Below are 20187 nucleotides of genomic sequence, written 5' to 3' on the forward strand. Positions count from 1 at the left end.
ATATATATGCCCACATATATACATAAATGTATGTATATACACACACCCAGATACATACATGAGCAAGTGAAAGAGGCATTTGGAAGTAAACAGTTAAGATTGTATTAAAATGTATAGTAGAAAAAATTGTAAGAAAAAGTATGAAGTTTGTCATTTGAATGTTAAGATTTGAATAAATCTCTTTATGTGTCTCTATATGTAATGTTTATCATTTTATCTGCTTTTCTCTGCTTGCCTGGGTCATATGATGTTTCAATGAAGCAGAATTTGGTATGGCCTGTTGCTTTTGTTGTTGCCAAGCTTCACCTTGTTTTCAAGGAAGATGCCTTATCTTCCTTGTTTATCAAACAACAAGCAGATCCATCATGTACTTACAGAGGATTGAAAGAATGATATCATTTATATGAGCAGTGATGCTTTGTCTACAATTAGCTTGTCAACACTAGGGGAATATGCACTCAGTCTTATTCACATTCATAAAATGTAAGTGTTTGTTCTGTTCAGTACCTTTGTATTGACACTGGTTGGGTAGTAGTGATTCAGTGTGTAAAAGGCAAGTTGAATAAATTACTGAGAAACGAATATGAGATGGGTGTTAGGGAAAGGAACCAACTATAGAATACTGTCTCAAGAATCTCATCCAGCTCATGCCAGCATGGAAAAAACATGTAAAAACAACATTGGTGATTCTTGTCGTTCTAAATGTTATATATATATATATATGCATGTATGTATGTATATGTATAATATAGTTAGAAATAACATTGTTTTAAACAATTTTCTATTGTTACTTCAAAATGTGATAGCAAGTAAGAATATATTTGTAGAATAATTTGCCTCAGTGATAAAATTTTTTCCTCATAATATTTACATCACTTGATTTTAAGAAATTGTAATTCATGCAGCTGCAAAATGTGGTTTGGAAAGAAAATATTAAGGAATTTATTACTTGAAGGAAGACCCATTTCATGATGTCCTATTCGATTGAAAAATTATCAGCTCTTCCCTATGTAGAAAACTTAATGGAAGATAATTTATCTAAATTGTTCCAAGCAACTAGGTATAGAAAATACTTCATTATTGTTGATGAGTAGGGTAGGGACTTTCCTTCATAGGTATGTTATCTTATATCTATGTGGTTCAACTAATACATAGTACGGGGATAGTTTAACAAGCTGTAAATTTATTTTATTTGAAGAATTATACAAAACTTATTGTAAAGAACAATCCTTTACTTTTCCTTGTTTATCAAAAGCATTTTCTAATTAGTTTTTGCACATTGAATCTTCTTGGCTTTTATCCCAACTGTTTTATAGCAGTTGCTGATAGCATCATTTCCTTTCTGTTCAGTACATTCGCACATTTAGTGACCCAACATTCATTAACAAAAAAAAAAATCTTTGTTGATGTAATATTAATACTGTTTTTTTGTGAAGCATCCTTCATTCTTTTCAACTAGTGTAGATTAGTGTTTAGTATTATACCCATAAAAGTATTAAATTCCCTAACACTGGCTTTATTGATACATGTAAAAAATCTGAAGTCAAAAGTGTAGTGATAGTAATTAATAATAAACATATTGCAGTGTGTCTGTGTTGTGTGTATGTACGTGTGTGTGTGTGTATATATATATATATATATATATATATATATATATTTTATGTATGTGTAGGTAGGTAATATATGTATGTATAAATGTACATATGTATATGTAGTGCTATTTGCTGAAAATACTAAAAGTTATGGAATATAATTTGTTAGGACTGGAGAATACTTATTGAATGAAAATATTTGCCTTGAAGGAAAATGCTTTGCTTTTTATAAACTGCATATTCATATGGAACTTTCAGTCCATAAATAAAATTGTATAATCCTGTTAGATTTTGTTTTTGTCAACAATGCTAACTCCATGAAATCAATAAACTATATCCTGTTTGTTTATGGGCCCCCTTTAAAAAGTTTTGATAGTGAAATAATTGCTAGGTATTTTATAGCCTTCCTGATTTCAATCTTCAGTTCAGGCACACCAAATACAGGATATTTAATTTTGTGTCTAGTTTTTGGTGATATTGGAAGATATCTAACTCATTAAAGACATTAGATGCCCTCCCTCCCATTTTCTTCCAAATAATTGGGAGTTATTTCACTTTAATGTCACTTATACCAATAATAATATCCTAATCTTCTATACGTTAAGTTAAAAAAAAAAACCCAACAAAATGTAAGTTATAACTTGTCAGAGGAGCAGTGTTTTATAAGAATACCATTTATTTTAGTATAAAACATTAAGCACGTTTTCCAACCTGCTCCCATATTTTTAACTCTTTCAATGATTTTTGCCTGATCTAGAATATTCCAAGGACAGTGTCACTATTAAATGATATATTTTAGCAAATCTAGAAAGCATCTGCGTTTATTCTCTTTATGTTGTTCTTAAATGCTATTTTTCTCTCTTTTTTTGTGTTTTTATATATCAGTAAGAAGTTCAATATTGCTCGTGCCACCCTTACGGCCAGCTGTTTTATGGGGCTTTTGGTGAGACTACAGTGGCCAAAATTAGGGCCAAACTGGAGGCAATCAGTCGATCGGTGCTTGTGATGTGGTAATCCTTATTTCACATGAATATATTGTAAATTGTTTGATTCCTAAATACTGACAGCCTATATCTACTGGTGCACATCATTGATATTTTCTCTCTACGACTCTTGATTAGTAATCACTGAAACTTTTAAAGCAATATTAGTCTGGATGATCTAATATTCTTGCTCTCATACTTTAATTTTTTCAATGTATCTTCCCTTTTTATATTTTTCTCCATATCCCTTAAGGACTATGTCTGTGCCTCAAATAAAAAAAAAAAAATCTTGTCTCTGCCCCAGTCTTCATTTGTCTTGGCCCTGTTCATATTCCGGCTCTTTTTCTTTTCTTTTTTTTTTTTTATATCATTATATAGTTTCTTCCAATACTTGTCCTATTTTTGATTGTTTATTTAACTATCTTTTGGTTTTGCTGACAGATTTGGCTGCAGAAGAACTACAAACACCACAGGCTGAACAAATAGGTCCAATTGTTGAAGGTCCCGGTGCAAAAAGAGACCAGAAACCATTTGTATTGCCTAAATTGACAGCATCTCAACAAGAAGCTATACAGAAGGCTAAGAAATATGCAATGGAACAAAGTATTAAAAGTGTCCTGGTGCGACAGACCATTGCTCATCAACAACAGGTAAAGTATGTTTGTGTTTGTGTGTGTGTGTGTATATATATAAATAAATAAAGGGAAGACCCAGCAACTAAAGTACAGCCCAGTTAAGAGTACCCCTGATGCATTGGTGATATGATATGCTTGAGAAGACCTGTTGAGTCAAGTAAAACCAATATTATAGCTGTAGCCAGTGGCATGTAAAAAGCACCATCTGAATGTGGTCGATGTCAGGTCCACCTGACTGGCTCTCATGCCTGTGACACGTAAAAAGCACCATCCAAACATGGCCAGTGCCAGTACCCCCTGACTGGCTCCAGTGCTGGTGTCACGTAAAAAGCACTATCCGAACGTGATTGATGCTAGGACCACCTGACTGGCCCATGTGTTGGTGGCACCTGAAAAGCATTATCTGAACATAATTGATGCCAGGCCTGTCTGACTGGCTCCTGTGCCAGTGGCATGTACAAAGCCCCCCCACTACACTCAGAGTGGTTGGCGTAAGGAAGGGCATCCAGCTGTAGAAACATTGCCAGATCAAATTGGAGCCTGGTGCAGCCGCTGGCTCTCCAGACCTCAGTCAAACCATCCAACACATGCCATCACTGGAAAATGGACATTAAGCAATGATGATGATGTGTATTATGTTTATATTTTTCATGCTAGTATATGATTTTTGATAGTTTGCATTGTTTTGATTAGCTATTTTTATATTTAGATGTCTATCTTGTAAAGTAGCTAAATAGATCTCTGTGAGTTTGATTTGTTCCAGCTTAGTCAACTGTAATGTGACTGGTTATTGAACAAAACCTTAACATGGCCCTCAAGCAGAATCAGCATGAGACAGTATGTGTGAGATAAAGCTGCTTTTGTGAATTACAAGTTCACTCTTTCACAGTTTCCTTCTAACCATTTCTCACTCCTTGGGATTGAGTTGACCCGAGGTCATGGTAGACAATACTTACCCAAAATGTTGTGGAGTGGGATTTAATCTAATAGTTGCAAAGTGAATGGGTCATAATGTAGGACATCTAGAAGCTGCTCAAAGATTCATTAGTATTTCATTGGTAACTCTGGGTAGCTACCTATTGTTATATTTGTTGTGAAATAAATAAATAAATAAATCAAAAAGTTCTGAGTTTCTCTTTGTTTATAGTAATTAGCCACTGTAGTTTTATCTGGAACACTTGAAGTAGAATGAGTAAACAAATTTGGTCAGTGGGCTTCAGGTCAGACAGACTATGATTATGTCTGGTTTCTTTAGAAAATTTGGAAGAGGAACACTTTTAAAGTTTCTCACTCATTCTGTTTCTAGACACAATTCATTATCATTGTCTGAATTGTTTTCACTGTTAAAAGTTGAAATGTGATGCTTGCTGCCTTGTTTTTTGTATTTTTGCTTTAGAAGCTCCTTCAAATTCAGATTAAACATGATCAGATAATTTGTCTTAACCTTTAAATACCATCTTACCTGAGGCTGTCAATTTATGTTCGAAACCCCAGCTTAATAAGAACCAAGTTATTTTACTAACATTACTACATTATTTTAAAAATTAATTGAAACAGAGGCATTATTTTTCAGCAGAAATATGGGGGGGAAAAAAACCCAGTTTAATAGAAATATTTAAATCAGACTAGTTTTTGTCCTTCTTATCTATATAGTAAATGTTTTGTTTTGTTTTTTTTACTTTATTGTTTTTCTATAATTTAAAACAAGTTTTTCATATTTTAGATATTTACTGTCATTTAAAATTATTCTTTCTGTTTTCAGCAAATGGCAAACTTTCAAAATACTGTTCAAAGGCAGCAGGCCTTAGCATTAATGTGCAGGTAAGTCATTTCAATTATCAAAACTAGCTTTCTTTTTGTTACTTTATCTTCATAATTCTTCCTCTCATAGTAGTGTTGGTTGGACAGATTTCATACACACATTTAACCTCTTTCTATTTTACATTATTTTAACTGTAATACTCAGCTTGGCTGGTCTTCCTTCTTATCTACTCTTCTTGCTAATGTTTTGATATTAAATTTGGAGCACATCCATTTTATGTCACAATCCTGTGTAATTTCTGGCTTGGTCTGACAATGGGAACCAGATTTGTCAGTATTGTTTAGTAGCTTGCTAATGCTTGTGAGTCATTCTTTCCACAGAATGTCCAAATGTGTTGCTTTATTTTGGTAGTTAAATTTTTTTAATTATAAATTACCTTCTGTGTTGACCAGGATAACGGAGGTTTTCTAGTGTTGTATGTGTAGTTACACAAGTTGTCTCTCTTAGTTGTGTTTCATTTTTCTATTAGTGTAATCTCAGTTCTTAAATTTCATTTGCCTAATTCACATTCAAAGTGTTTCCAATTTTAACCTATTTTCTCTTTTCTAAAATACATTAGAATCATAGGAAAAAGGTTTTTTTACCCAATTTAATTTTGAGTTATTTCCTAAAGGGTAAAATAGAATAAATTCTAAATAATTCTGTGCTGTTTATTATATGACCAATTATCAAGTCGCATATTAGAATAATAGTTTTAATAAAGATTTTCTTCCTTTTCACAGGATTTATGTTGGTAGCATAAATTTTGAAATCAAAGAGGATACAATAAAGCAAGCTTTTTTACCATTTGGTCCTATAAAGAGTGTCAACCTCTCTTGGGACCCTGTGACTAATAAACACAAAGGCTTTGCTTTCATTGAATATGAAGTCCCTGAAGCTGCCCAGCTGGCTTTGGAACAGATGAATGGTGTCATGATTGGTGGTAGGAATATTAAGGTAAATTTTAATTTTTTTATCTTCTATCCCCACCAATATCCTTGTGAATTATACATGTATCATTATAAAGGAAATATAAATTTAAAAAAAAACTGCCAATATATTTCCTTGGTGAAATCATTTAACCCTGCTTTTCTTAATAGTGTAGTTCCTCATATGTGGGTCATAAAATATTCTTTCTTTTTATTTAACTGCAACAGAACCCATGAACCCAGGCAAGCAACTTGTGAGGAAAAAACATTAATATATTAAATTCTTACTTTCTGGGATTTATTTATAGGCTCAGAACAGCCTATTAGAGCTCACTTTGTGTTTTCTTAGAAAACTAAGAAGAAAAAAAACTTGTAGAGAAAGAAGACATATGAATGCAGAATCAAAAATTACTTCCCCCAGTCCATATTTTAAAACAAATATTTGAAAACAAAATGTGGTGCATTTAATTTCATGAAAATAGTATTTGGTTCATTAATTTTTTGATTCAACTGATATCAGTGGTGTAAGTGAATTCAAATGATTGAGGAAGGGAAGAAATTAATGAAATTATATGTACATGTGTAAGTTAGCCTATATTTTGTACAGTGATAGAAATCTATTACTGTAGCTAGCTTCTGAGTAGCTCAGAAATAACTCAATTTAAAATGTTCCTTGATTCTGTACGATCATTGAAAAAATACATTCACCATCATCATCATTTAACGTTCGTTGTCCATGCTGGCATGGGTTGGATGGTTTCACCAGGCTAGCACACTGGAAAGCTGCACCAGACTTCAGTCTGATTTGGCATGGTTGTCTATAGCTGGATGTCCTTCATAATGCCAACCACTCTGAGTGTAATGTGTGCTGTTATGTGTCGCCGGCATGGGTGCCATTGTGTGACACTGCTATTGCATGCTACCGGCACGGGTGCCAATTTGCATGACACCAGTATCTGCCATGACTGATTTTGTTTGGCTTGGTTGGTCTTCTTCTCAAGCATGGACATAATGCCAATGGTCTTGGTCATTGCCTCTGTGAAGTCCCACACTTGAAAGGAACTCAGCCACTTTGCCACTGCGAGGCCCAATGCTTGAAAGGCACTCACTTGCTGTACTACAAATGATTGAAGAAAAAAAAAGTGTAAATAGTAGAAGTTCTATGAGTTCAGTTCTTTTAATAATAATTTCTTATATTGGGAGGAGTTCACATATTTATTGGTTAGATATAACCCAGTTTATAATTGATAACACAAGTTATCCATTCCTGGATGAATGAAAAGTCAAAATTAACCCAGTATTTTTGGACTAAGAACATTTTTGTCTGTTAATCTTCTTGGTTGGTAGACTTAATCTGATTCTTAGGTATCTTTTGATAAGTTCATTCTGTTGCAACCACTTAGCCTAAGTTTTTGGTCTTAGAGTATCCTGATGTCTTGACTACAGTAATTTGTGGCTTTTTTCCTTTGTCCAATTCCTCAGTCTTGGAGGTCATGGAAAAGTTGCATGCTTTACCCTTCATCCTACAACAAAACCATAACAAATATAAAAAAATTAAAAAAAAAAAAACAAACTAATCACCATTTTAGTTCAACAAGTGGAATGTTTGTGTACACACATTTCCAAAGTGAAATGCAAAACCTTACATAAAAAAACAATTTGCATGCCATATTTTTTCACATTCTGAATTTTAGAAAAAGTGAAATGTTCTAACTACAAACACCTTGTATACATAACATATAATACCTTAGAGTTTAACATAACTTGTCTTGTTTTAAAGGTTGGTCGACCAAGCAACATGCCTCAAGCTCAGCCCATTATTGAACAGCTTGCTCAGGAAGCAAAGAATTTTAACCGTATCTACATTGCATCCATACATCAGGATTTGACAGAGATGGATATACAAAGGTTTGTATTTGATATATATCAGAAGATACTTATCTGAGATGTGATGCAATGACATCATTTTTAAATGAATTTATTAATATTGCTAATATCAGCATTATGACTGAATATGCTGGGTGTTACAAAACAGGATTCACAGAGCATGGGCTAAAAATGAAACTAAATCTAATCCCATTTGATACATTTTTGATAATGGAGCAGTTACGTAGTTGGTGATTAACAATGCGATCTTCTGAATTATAAGATTATGTTTCCAATTATAGACATTACCACTGATAAACTACGTGTTCGTAATAAATCAGGTTTCACGTTCAAAATACTTCATCATAATCATCATCATTCCTCATCTAAATAAAAATTGTTTAAAAGAATTAATATTCTACAAATGTAATTATGTTTCTTAATCTATTTTTTCTTTTATTTCTTTTAGTGTCTTTGAGGCATTTGGGAAGATTGTGACTTGTAAGCTCTCTCAAGATCCTACAAAACCTGGCAAACATAAGTATGCATTAAGTCTTTTGTGTACTTTTCTAAATTTATTTCTTCATTTCTTGTTAAATGTATGTTGCTAGAATGATACATTGAAGTTTGCTATGAAAACAAATATTCTTGAATGCAAATTTGAAAATAAATCTTTCTACAAGAATTTACATTTTCCCATTTAGAATCTAGAACCTGCTCATAAAACTATAAAATTAAACATTGATTGGATTTATTAAAATGCTAATTAGAACAAGTGTATAATTTGAATTAATAATATGAATTTAAATTTTAGTAATTTCTTTATTATGATTAAAGCTTAAAAAGTAAAACTTGCAGTAAACATGTATAAAAATCCCTTGTAACTGTACCAATGGTTTTTGTTCGTTTTGAACTGGGACTAACTTTTTATGTTATAGAAGTTACGGCTTCATAGAATATGAAACTCCTCAAGCCTCTGAAGATGCAGTTTCATCTATGAATCTCTTTGATCTTGGTGGTCAATATTTACGTGTTGGAAAGGTAATTATTATGCATTGCAGAAAATGATTTTTTTTTTTTATCTTATTTAATTCACATTTAATGATAGATGGTGTCTGAATTGTAGGATATTTTAAAATTTTACTGTATGAAATTGTTTTAATGTCTCTCAACAAATAACATAGAATTAACTTTGTATAAATCTCAAAGAAAACTGTTTACAGTATCATGAATAAACCTTTGTAATATTTCATTTTTATGGAAATATTGACAAGTATTAACTTACTGGAATTATAAAACACGACTGCTATATTTTTTAAGTAATAATGTATTTTTATTTTAGTCTCAACAAAGCTTTTCATATTCATTCTTAATGTAAGGATGTATTTAAATTGTTCAACAGTTTTAAAGTTTCTTTAAAATTTAAAAAAATCAATTTATTGTGTCATCTGCTCTATTAATGATGCAAAACGATGATGATGGTATGTGTATATATATATATATATATCCCGTCATTAAGAATGAAATATCCAATTTTGAACTGAAAGTTTATTTTACTTTATCTCAACAAAAAGCAATGGAGTTAATCAAAATGTGCACCTAAATTATCAACACAGATTTTGACATTTTATTGGTAGCTTATTTATGCTGCCAGTGAAGAATTCTGGAGAGCAAGAGGTGATGAAATCACAAAAATCTGTTTTTGCATCTTCTTTAGATTTGAAGTTTTTTCCTTGCAAAAAGTTGTCTAATGCCTGGAAAATGTGATAGTTAGTTGGTGCAAAGTCTGGTGAATATGGTGGATGACAGAACACTTTCAAGTTCAGTTCCTGTAACTTGAGTAGCGTTCTTTGTGCAACATGTGGTCGAACATTGTCTTGTAAGAGAATTGGCCTGTCTCTATTGACCAATCTTGGTTGCTTAATTGCAAGTTCATTCACCATTTCATCCAGTTGGCTAATGTATATATCCACTGTAATTGACTTACCAGGTCTCATGAAGCTGTAGTGGATGACACCAGCGCTGGACCACCAAACAGACACCATTAGCTTTTTTTGGTGAATATTTTTTGGATTGGGTTTTAGCACTTCATCTCTATCCAACCACTATGCAGAACGCTTGCTATTGCTGAAAAGAATCCATGTTTCATCACACATAACAATACAATGCAAAAATAGTTCGCTTTTATGCTGTGACAGCAAAGAACAGCAAGTTTCAAGACAACGTGTCATTTGATGTTTGTTCAGTTCATGTGGTACCTATTTGTCCAGCTTCTTTACCATGCCAATTTGTTTCAGATGGTCCAATACAGTTGGAATCGAAACTTCAAACCTTGCGAACTCATGTGTAGTTTGAAATGTATGTTTCCACTACAGTTTTCAGCTCATCATTATCCACCTTGGTCTCATGTCTACCACGGGGTTGATTTTCAAGAGTAAAGTCACCAGACCAGAACTTCTATCGATGTACAGTGTGCTCATTCACCATATCTTCATCAAACACCTCATTGATGTTTTGAGCTGTCTGGGATGCATTGGTTCCACTATGGACCTCCTATCCATAAACAACACAAATTTTTTATCTATCCATAGGTTCACAAAAATTGATTTACAAGAGAAAACTCACAATATAATCAAACCTCGTGAATTGTATTTTGAAAAGTGATGTAACTCTTCAATGTTGTAAAACAAAGAATTGTCAGGATAGAACAGAGTTAACGACCGTCAAACTTGGTGCATAAGAAAATCGGACTTTTAATTCTTAATGACCTGATATATGAGCTGCTGATTACACCTATGACTCATTATTAAATGAAGGCTTGTATGGGTTACACAATATTAGAAATCCTTCCTTAATTCTATTCCGGAGAATTATTATTTTCTCATTGTTTATATACAATTTGTTTTTCCTTCATTATAATGCTATATTACTTTCTCTGTTCCTTCATTTTAAGTCTTTATTATTAGTTATTAACAATAATTATTGTTAACTGAATTTTATCTTCCTTGCAGGCTGTGACTCCACCAAATGCTTTACAGCCACCGTCAGGTCCCAGTAGCATGCCGACTGCTGCAGCTGTAGCTGCTGCAGCAGTTACTGCAAAGATCACAGCAATGGATGCTCAACAACAAGCTGTTGGTGTAATGGGTGGCAGTTTGGTGAGTATATTGCTTTCATCCTCTCCAGGAACAGTAAAATAAAGTACCAATCTTATACTAGAGTTGATTGAATTGATTGTTCCAAAACCTTTGTAAGCTTTCCAAGTCTGACATGGCTGCACTTGATGCTCACATTGAACTTAAAAAAGGTTGATGTCATGTAAGCAAAACATAGGTGGTGATGTGGGTTACAAGGGATAACAGCTATGCAAAATAAGGATTAAAAAGCTTTTCAAAGGAGGCAGTATTAGCTGCCTTCTGGGAGATGGTAGAAAATTCTTTATGGGTACTGGGGATAAAAGGTGGTAGGGAGCAAAAAATGAACCTGTACAATTTTTAAGTCTTTGTTTCCTATTTTATATTTTCAAGTGATAATCTGCTAGTTTGTCACAATCACAACAATGACGATATCAATAAAAGACTTTGAAATGTGAATAAACAAACAACTAAAAGTATACTATTTGTGCATGTAAATTATAAGCGATAAACGAAAAGGTATTTCCATAAATACAATTATGATAGCCACTGCACTTGTTGTGTTAGCTAGTGTCATGACTTGGACACAGATGCTACCTAAATGTCCTCCCACAAGAACAAAAAACTGTGGACGTTTAGATTAATGTCCAATAACAATTTTCTCATAAAACTTTTAAATTACCATTTCTTAAAAATATTTTAAAGTTTTACATTGTGTGCTGATCAAGGTTCAAACAGCGTTTTGTTATATTCTTGAAGAGGGACTGAGTCTTTACATTGCTATTTTAACCAAATTATATATCCATGGACCTTTGGTAAATCAAGGGCCTAGTTTGATATCTACTTCCTGAATTCTGTTTGATAATTGCTGTGTAAGATCATTAATTGTGAAGCGTACCTTTTGTTGTGACTTCAAAAATTTCAGCTGTTCATGTGTAGAAGAGTTTCCATGTGAAGGGATTGACTTTTGCTGTTGATGAAGAAAATAGATGAAAGAGGATTTTAACAATTATGTCCATGGAAGTAGTTCAAAATGTAACATGGGAGGATTAGTTGAAAGCAGATGTGCACAGAAGGTTACAGTGTAGTGAAAAGTGGTATGTTATTAGACATGACAGCAATTGGGGAAGAGTGGGACATAATAAACAAAGTTTGGAGTTCACCATAACAGAGAGAATTTAGATTGTAGAAGCAGTTTAATTGGAAACAGATGAGGCAAGAGACAGATGAAGTGCATATTACAAGCAACTTGGCTAAGTTCTCATGCCAGATATAGTCTAGATTTGGGTCAAATGAGGTTTTATTTTTAGAGTTGTACTCATGTGTGTGTGTCCCAAAACTAATTAGCAAAATTTTCTATTTGATAAATTATGGATTCCTTGTTTTCTTTCATTTTCTTGTGTAGGCACCACCTGGTCTAGCAATGCCTACTGCACTTGGAGCCAATAACAACATTGGAGCTACAGTATCAACTAGTGCATCTACATCAGCTGCTTCACCTTTGATGGATTCAGCCAGTCCCATTTTGAGCAGTTCTGGTATTGCCACATCACAAGTAACAACTGTAACAAACCAAACTGGTATTGCTGCATCAGCTTCTCCTCTTTTCTGTTCTGAATCCATGGTTACTATTCCAGCACCACTACCTGCAGCTGCTCCATTAACAGCTTCACAGACTCAGATGCAGGCATCCGCAGCAGCTGCGGCAGCAACAGCAGTAGCAGCTGCAGGTGAGTAATTTGTTTGTTTCCAGTCTGCAGAAATTTATAATTTAACATGTAATTTCTGTTGGATTGATAAAATTTATCATCATTATTTTTACATCTGCTTGCCATATTGGTATGAGTTGGACAGGTTCATTGCATTCCAAGTCAGTTCTTATTTGGAGTTACTGCCCAGTAATTAAGAAATAGAGTAGTTGAATTCACCACATGGGCTTTAGTTAAAAAAATCCTGTTACAAGTTTTGTAGTGAATCTTGTTTCATTATGCTACATTGGTAAATAGCATTTAAGAAGAAAAACATCTTATTGTTGAAGACTTGTGCTTCAACACTATACAAATATCTTCTTAATGTAAACAAAATTATCTCTCCTGTGTATACTGTCATAGAAAATTGAATGTAAAGCAGTAAAAACATCATTTAATGTCTTCCATGCTAGGATGGGTTCGGTGTTTTAACAGGATCCGATCATCTGGAGGACTGCATGTCTGTTTGTGGCATGATTTCTATTCTATGGCTGGTTACTTTACCTAATGCCAACCACTTTACAGTGTACAAACCCAAAACAAAAATGTAACCAAACATAAAACATGAAAATGTAACCCATCAGCTTTTAAATCCGCCATATCTGGCCCAAATATTCAACTTATTTTATGTTCAAACTGGTCAAATCCAACCTCTTACACCTACCCTACAGTATCATTTTAGAAATAAACAATCCCATCATCAAAATCTTGAAGCTTAGAAGATTATCTATGATCAATTCAAAACAATGTGAATATATAAGCATCAGATTTAACTGAGTAATATGAATGCTAGAGGGTTAAGTTGCATTTACACACCCATACTTACTATTATTTACCACGTGATATGGTTCACTGGTTAAGTACGCACAGGCCTTTGCAGTTTACCACAAAATATCTGAAATGAAATATATTTGTCAAGGCAAAGTATAGTACTCTGCTTTACTGTATTCTGTTTAGTTGAAAATTAGGTACCATAGATGCTTTATCTTAAGGATTCATTAGGAGCATTTGTTTCAACGAATTCTATTTGAGATAATTTTAATAGTATGCATGAAAATTAGAATTATATCCTGGAATGTAATTCTGAGGAATCATCTCAGCCTAGTGATTGTGACCATGTTCACAGATTATACATGAATCCATATACTTTTCACATTGCAATAAATGTTTTGGAAATAAAAGAGTTTATCTAAGAATTATTATTTTTTTTATCATGTGCAGGTATTACACCTAATCCAGGAATGAATCTGGCCTTAGGCAAAAGTGTGAGTGACCAAGCAAAATCAGCTTTATTAGGAATACTTGGCAAAGGTATTGATCCTTTGCAGAAGAAAGCACTGGAAGAAGAACAATCGCAGACATTAGATCAACAAGAAAACATGAAAATCAGTGGCAGTAACGCACGACACATGGTCATGCAGAAACTAATGCGAAAATCAGATGTAAGTTATAGGAGTGTTGATTTGTTGAATATTATCATTTCTTGAGTAGTTAGCAATAATTGTCTGAGGAAATTTGTTGTAAAGTCTCATTGTTCAGCCTTGCCTGAATAAATCCATGGTAGTGAAATAGCCGATTAATTGTAAGTTATATGTATCATCTCTAGTAACATAAAATCATGTCAGTCTGGGCTGGTTCCTAGGTGATGGGAATTCTATTTTTGTGACCATGGGGTCTTAAGAATTCTTTTTGTAAAACTAATTTTAGAGATGGTAGAAAATTAGTTTGTTTAATAACTACTTAATTAACGAACCACTAAAGTAACCTAACTGATTTTTGGGTGAAAAGATTAAGATTGTTGGAGAAATAGACTTTTCTCTTCATTAATATTCATAATAGAATTCAGCATTACAAACATTTTCTCAATTTATGGATATATTTAGATTTGTCAAACTATTCAAATGATGCTGTCATTTAAAAAAAAAAAAAGTAATTAAAATTCAAAGAGATAAAATTTAGCAAAAATGTAAAGATGTTTTAATTTTCTTTTTTATCTGCCATTGTGATTTCATTGTTTCAGTGCCGTGTGATGGTTTTACGGAATATGGTTGGTCCAGAAGATTTGGATGATGAATTAGAAACAGAAGTTACAGATGAATGTGGAAAATATGGTGTTGTCAATCGAGTAATAATCTATCAAGAAAAACAAAGTGAAGATGAAGATGCTGAAATAATAGTAAAGATTTATGTGGAATTTTCTAAGCAAGAAGGTAATTTTTTTTTTTAATATTCACAATTGAATAATTCCCTTCCCTACAACCCATCTTCCTAACACTCTCTTCCTTCCACCAAGGTTCATTGCTTGCTGTGTTTCTTGCCCTTTGCACCCTTGTGAACCCCTATTCATACTACTCATCACCTGGCACAAAGCCATCTCCTTTCATACTACTCCTTTCTCAGTTGAAGGGTCTTGCCCTGCAAGTTACTTGGTAATCTCACTGCTGTAACAGCAGTACCCTCAGTAGATGGTTGGTATTAGGAAGGGCATCCAGTTGCAGAAATATACCAAAGCTGACAGCTTGGTGCAGTCTTCTGTATGTTTAAAATTGTGTTGCTTTTATATTCTTGGAGTGGTTGGTATTAGGAAGGACATCCAGCCATAGAAATCCTGCCAAATCAGACTGGAGTCTGGTGCAGCCCCTTAACTTACCAGTTCTGGTCAAACTGTTCAATGCATGCCAGCATGGACAACAGACGTTAAATGATGATGACATATAGTATTCTTGTGATTAGAATTGGTAGGTGGGAAACTGTACAGAAGCCTGTTGTATATCTCTGTGTGTACAAGTGTGCTAAGCCTTTGGGGTGTTTATTTCAGCTTTTCTTTATATGATACTGGGTCCAATGATGTTATGTTTACATCTCCTGTAAATATGTCCTGTACCTTGGAATAAAGTAAATAAAGAGACTTGATGAACAGGTATAGGTTGATTGATGGCAGAAAAGATATCTGGTTGCCAAATACTACTTCTTGTCTAATCCATATCAGCATGGTAATGGATATTAAAAGACAATGATGATGATGCTTGTTTGAGTGAATTCTTCTGCAAAACAAGTGTTCCCTTTTTAAAAAAAAATTGTATTTTTGATGTCTAAAATGCTGCTCTGCATATTACTTGAATTTTATTGTGGACTTAATTTTTCTTTTCACAGAAGTGGAATTAGCCATCAGTTCACTAAACGGAAGATATTTTGGTGGTCGAATTGTCAAAGCTGAAACGTACGACCAAGATATGTTTGATGCAAATGATCTCTCAGGATGAAATGATTAATTGAAGATGGACAGAGTAAAAGCCAACTGACTTGAACAACTACTGTTAGTGATGTGAATGATGTGTGAAACTGAAGTGACTGTGTAACAAATGCTGCCCATATGTGCCATTGTTATCTTTGAAGTATTTTAGATCTACTGAATTCCTTTTCTATTGACAGTAGTGAAGTTAGTGACTAAACTACATCATCTTCAAATTGTATTTTCACATTATAATCCTAGCTGTTATTGTACTGGAAACGGAAATTTGAACTGTTGATGAATCATTTTTAGTGGACCTTAAGTATACAGTTTTACCATTAATGGCAGTGGTAAATTCTTGGGTATCTCTCTGCATTCATACAGATAAATAGGCTTCATTCATTGACAATTTTTTTTTTATATAATAGCATTTATATTTTTAGATTCATACCACATTGTAATAATATTATCATGTCTTCATTCATCATTAGTGTCTTTTATATTGATTGTCCTGTATCATCAAATGTAGTGTATTTGACATTAGTCAACATGAAATTTGGTGTACTGTTGAACCTTGTCTGGTCTGGTCTGAAATGGTTTCTAGATTACAATATTTCTAACATTCATTTAATTTACACAGGAATTTGTATTGTTACATATTTGTACCACATACAAAGGTTATTGGAGCTTTAAGCATGAAATTCAGGATTTTAATATTCAGCATGCTATTAAATATTTTAAAGATATAATAGCATAAATATTGTTGAATGTTTTGTACCAAACGAACTCTTCCATTTTATTATTTTAGTGATGGCTGCAATAATACCACAATTAAGACATCTACTATTGACAGTATCACTACATTATATAAAACAGTATTGTAATGGCAGCATTTATTCATTATGTCCTACTAATGCAATGTCTAAAATTCTTTCATCACTATTATTCAATGAGACATCTCTTTCATACTTAATCATTTGGATAATTCTCATGTACAGTATTAAAGTCTTTTGGGTTTTTAATCTTTCAACCAAGAAAATCTAAGGCAGAGATTTCTGATATTTCCAAAACTGTCTCTTGGAGGGTGAAACTTCACTTAATTCTCCTTCAATTTTTGTGAAAAACAATTTTCTTTTAAAACAAATCATTTTCTCAGAAGCAATAACTAAAACTTCAACATTTTTCTACAGCTGCTGCTACTTTCTCTTTAATTAAACAACTCAAAATAACTTTTCTCCATTATTGACTTACTGACACTTTATATATATATATATATATATATATATATATATATATGATATAACATCACACACACACATACACAAAAAGTATGAGTTACATTCCACTTTTTCATTTCTTGAGATATTTTCATTTGAGAAAAAAAAGTAATCTTCTGTTGACAGTTTTGTTTTTTGAGAAAGCAATCACAATACTTTTCTTTGAAACAAATTATTTCCCAATGTTGGCAGCAAGAAAACTATATTCAACCATTTTCATAACAAAATATTCATCTTTTTTTCTTTCCCATTTCCCGTCCTTTTTTTAGAATTGTTTAAATATGCCAGCCATTCTTTCAACCTTCAGATTACATTTTTCTGACTTGTGTAATTTTGTTTATGTATATAAATTGTAAATAAATTTTATATAACTTTAATAATGAGTTGTTTTTCTATTAGAATTTGCGGCTTATTTAACATTGTTTTTATAATAGTGTGTAGGATGGTTTTTGAAATTTTGAACGAAACGATCTTTCCACTGTGGTGTAATGGAGTTGTTTCTGTGTTTAAATGTAACTATGTAATAACGTAACTTGAGTAAAGTGTTACCAAATAAATACATAAGGTGGAATGTCAATAAAAGAGTTGCATCTGTGAAATATTGAGAAAATGCATCAGAAGGCTATATTATAACAAACATCATAATTTATTTGGGTTGCAATGAGAGTAGACAATTGTTGTATGTAGGAGTCAAGGAAGGCCATTGAACTTAATATACAAATGGGTAGAAGTGCAACTGTTGATTAAGAGTATAAAACTAGTTAGGTTTATAGAACTGAAATAAAAGCAACTGATTCTACAATTTTATTATTATAGATTTCTTATATTTTGTCTACTACTTAACTACATGAAGATGAAATTTGCATTATGGCCCCTAACTAGATTATGTTGAGCCAGAGATTCATTTGATTAGCTATTTCCAAAGAGGTGTAGTAAAATTTGCCCCTGAACTTTGATGTCCCTTACATTACCTCAAGCTTAGTTATTACTCAGGTTGAATCCTTCAACATTTTTACTAGACATATCTGGCCCAAACATTGTTTTATCTTCAAACTTGCCCAATCTGGCCTCTTACACCTACCTTATGTCATTGTAAAAGAAAAAACCTAAATATTGAAGCTATGAAACAATGGGAATAAGCATTACATTTGGCAGAGTAATCTGAATACTTAACCCTTTCGTTACTATATTTATTTTGAGATGCTCTGTTTTTCTTTCAATTACTTTAGATATAACAAAGAATTTTGTAAAATAACTTAGTTATCATTCAGCTAGTGTTAGGAACATAAATTGTGATTAAGGTTTAGTGGAGGATTTTAATTCATAACTTATGAAAACAAGATATTTGTACTCAGAGTCAGAGCCGGTTTCAGCCAGGTTGGTAATGAAAGGGTTAAAGGATGAAATACCAGCCAAGACCAGCTTGAAGTTAGATGGAGGAAATTTACAAACTTGATGGAAGAATAGGTACAAAGGTAGTGATTTGATTACAATAGAAGTTGCTGTACAAATCTTTGCAATATTCAGTGTCCATGATCATGATGGGAATGTTAGAACATGTATCAATAATATGTTGAAAAGAAATGACTACTTGTAAAGATCAAACAATTGTAAATCAATAATTCATTTTCTATTCCTTTCTCATCTATTTACGACTAATCTTTCTCTTAGAGTTAAAGAATTATATTTTCCATACCAAGAATGTATATAAGATCTTGGCTAAGCCTTATGAGAAAGTATTTTGAAGATGAGCACTCAGTTGTTCAATCACCTAATCTACCAATTCATTAATGTGTCATGTTTAAGTGGCTGAGTATTCCACCAACTCATACCATTAATGTAATTCTCAAGTTGAAAGTTTGACACCAAATCTTTGAATTACAGGTACAATTCAGCTGACAGTTTGTTTTGCTTCACAACAGTGATTCTGGTTTCAACTCCACTATTCGAGTGTCCTGTTACAGATTTGGATTATCTTAATGTCTAATAGAATTCAGCATTTGGAAATTTGTATGAAAGTCTGTGAGAAGAAAAAATGTGCCAATAAAAGAGAATGTGTTGAGTTGAGTCCCTTTATATAAAAAGTTAAGTCAGACATTCAATAAAATAAGAAACAGACTGACAGTGATTGTAGTTCAATGATTGAAACTATTTTTTATCTCTTACTTGTTTGTCATTTGACTGTGGCCCTTGAAGAATTTTAGTCAAATGAATGGGTTCTGGTATTTTTTTTTTTTTTGAAACTTGGTACTTATTCTGCCAGTGTCTATTGCTAAATAAAGCTGATTATTATAAATAAGATTAAAAAGATTTTCCTCTGGTCCTTAGAAAATACTCCAGGAATAATGATGTATAAACAAAGGGTTTCTAAAGCTAAAGGGTTAGCAATTAATCTCTCATCATTGGTAGAGCATATCTATTCTAGTTTGTACCCAATCATTGCTCTCTGCAAATAAACTTAACTCTTCAAAGTTTAAGTTCCATACATTTGGCCCTTCATAGGCACCATGTGATTTTACTAATTTCTCCAATGGGTTGCTTCAAGTTGTAGCCAGTAGGGATGTGGCTTCAATACTATGGAAACAGCAGAATCAGTATACTTTTTTTCAGTCATTGGACTGTGGCCATCAGTGGCATAGCTAGGGTAACTGCACCCGGGGTAAGCCACAAGAACATGCTCCACCACCCATTACAAAGTCCATGATATTATATAGTACTTATTTGTTACAAGTAATTAATGTTTTAAAGCAATATTTTAGGAATAAATACTTTACCAAGGTTCATTTACCTGCTGCTTCAGTACAGCCTGTTATTCAAAATACATTTTTTGAATGTTTACTTTTATGAAACCTTATTTTAACTGTTTAATGCACGAGCTTCCCCCCCCCGATTGAAACATTAAAAAACCTAATGTGTGAAATGAGATGTACTGGTGGCCATGCTGGGGCACTGCCTTGAAAGGTTGAGTTGAACAAATTGAGCCCACTACT

The 20187-nt window shown here is 32.9% G+C and overlaps 1 protein-coding gene across 8 annotated transcripts in view; it reads left to right on the forward strand.

Moving 5' to 3' along the window:
* Nucleotides 1–17577, forward strand: part of LOC106882518 (poly(U)-binding-splicing factor half pint) — a 45675-nt gene extending 28098 nt beyond the window's left edge. For 3 of the 8 annotated variants that reach the window (XM_014933228.2, XM_014933229.2, XM_052978558.1), the window contains 12 exons: nt 2478–2602; nt 3017–3225; nt 4973–5031; nt 5755–5968; nt 7721–7848; nt 8276–8347; nt 8745–8847; nt 10818–10964; nt 12346–12670; nt 13910–14130; nt 14709–14898; nt 15842–17577. In XM_014933228.2, coding sequence (XP_014788714.1) covers nt 3169–3225; nt 4973–5031; nt 5755–5968; nt 7721–7848; nt 8276–8347; nt 8745–8847; nt 10818–10964; nt 12346–12670; nt 13910–14130; nt 14709–14898; nt 15842–15951 — 1626 coding nt within the window. In that variant the 5' untranslated portion in view covers nt 2478–2602; nt 3017–3168 and the 3' untranslated portion in view covers nt 15952–17577. The other 5 variants (XM_014933227.2, XM_052978557.1, XM_052978556.1 and 2 more) reach the window with 4 other exon arrangements.
* The last annotated feature ends 2610 nt before the right edge of the window (nt 17578–20187 follow it).

This window comes from Octopus bimaculoides, chromosome 2, assembly GCF_001194135.2.
Source record: "Octopus bimaculoides isolate UCB-OBI-ISO-001 chromosome 2, ASM119413v2, whole genome shotgun sequence".
NCBI classification, from domain to species: domain Eukaryota; kingdom Metazoa; phylum Mollusca; class Cephalopoda; order Octopoda; family Octopodidae; genus Octopus; species Octopus bimaculoides.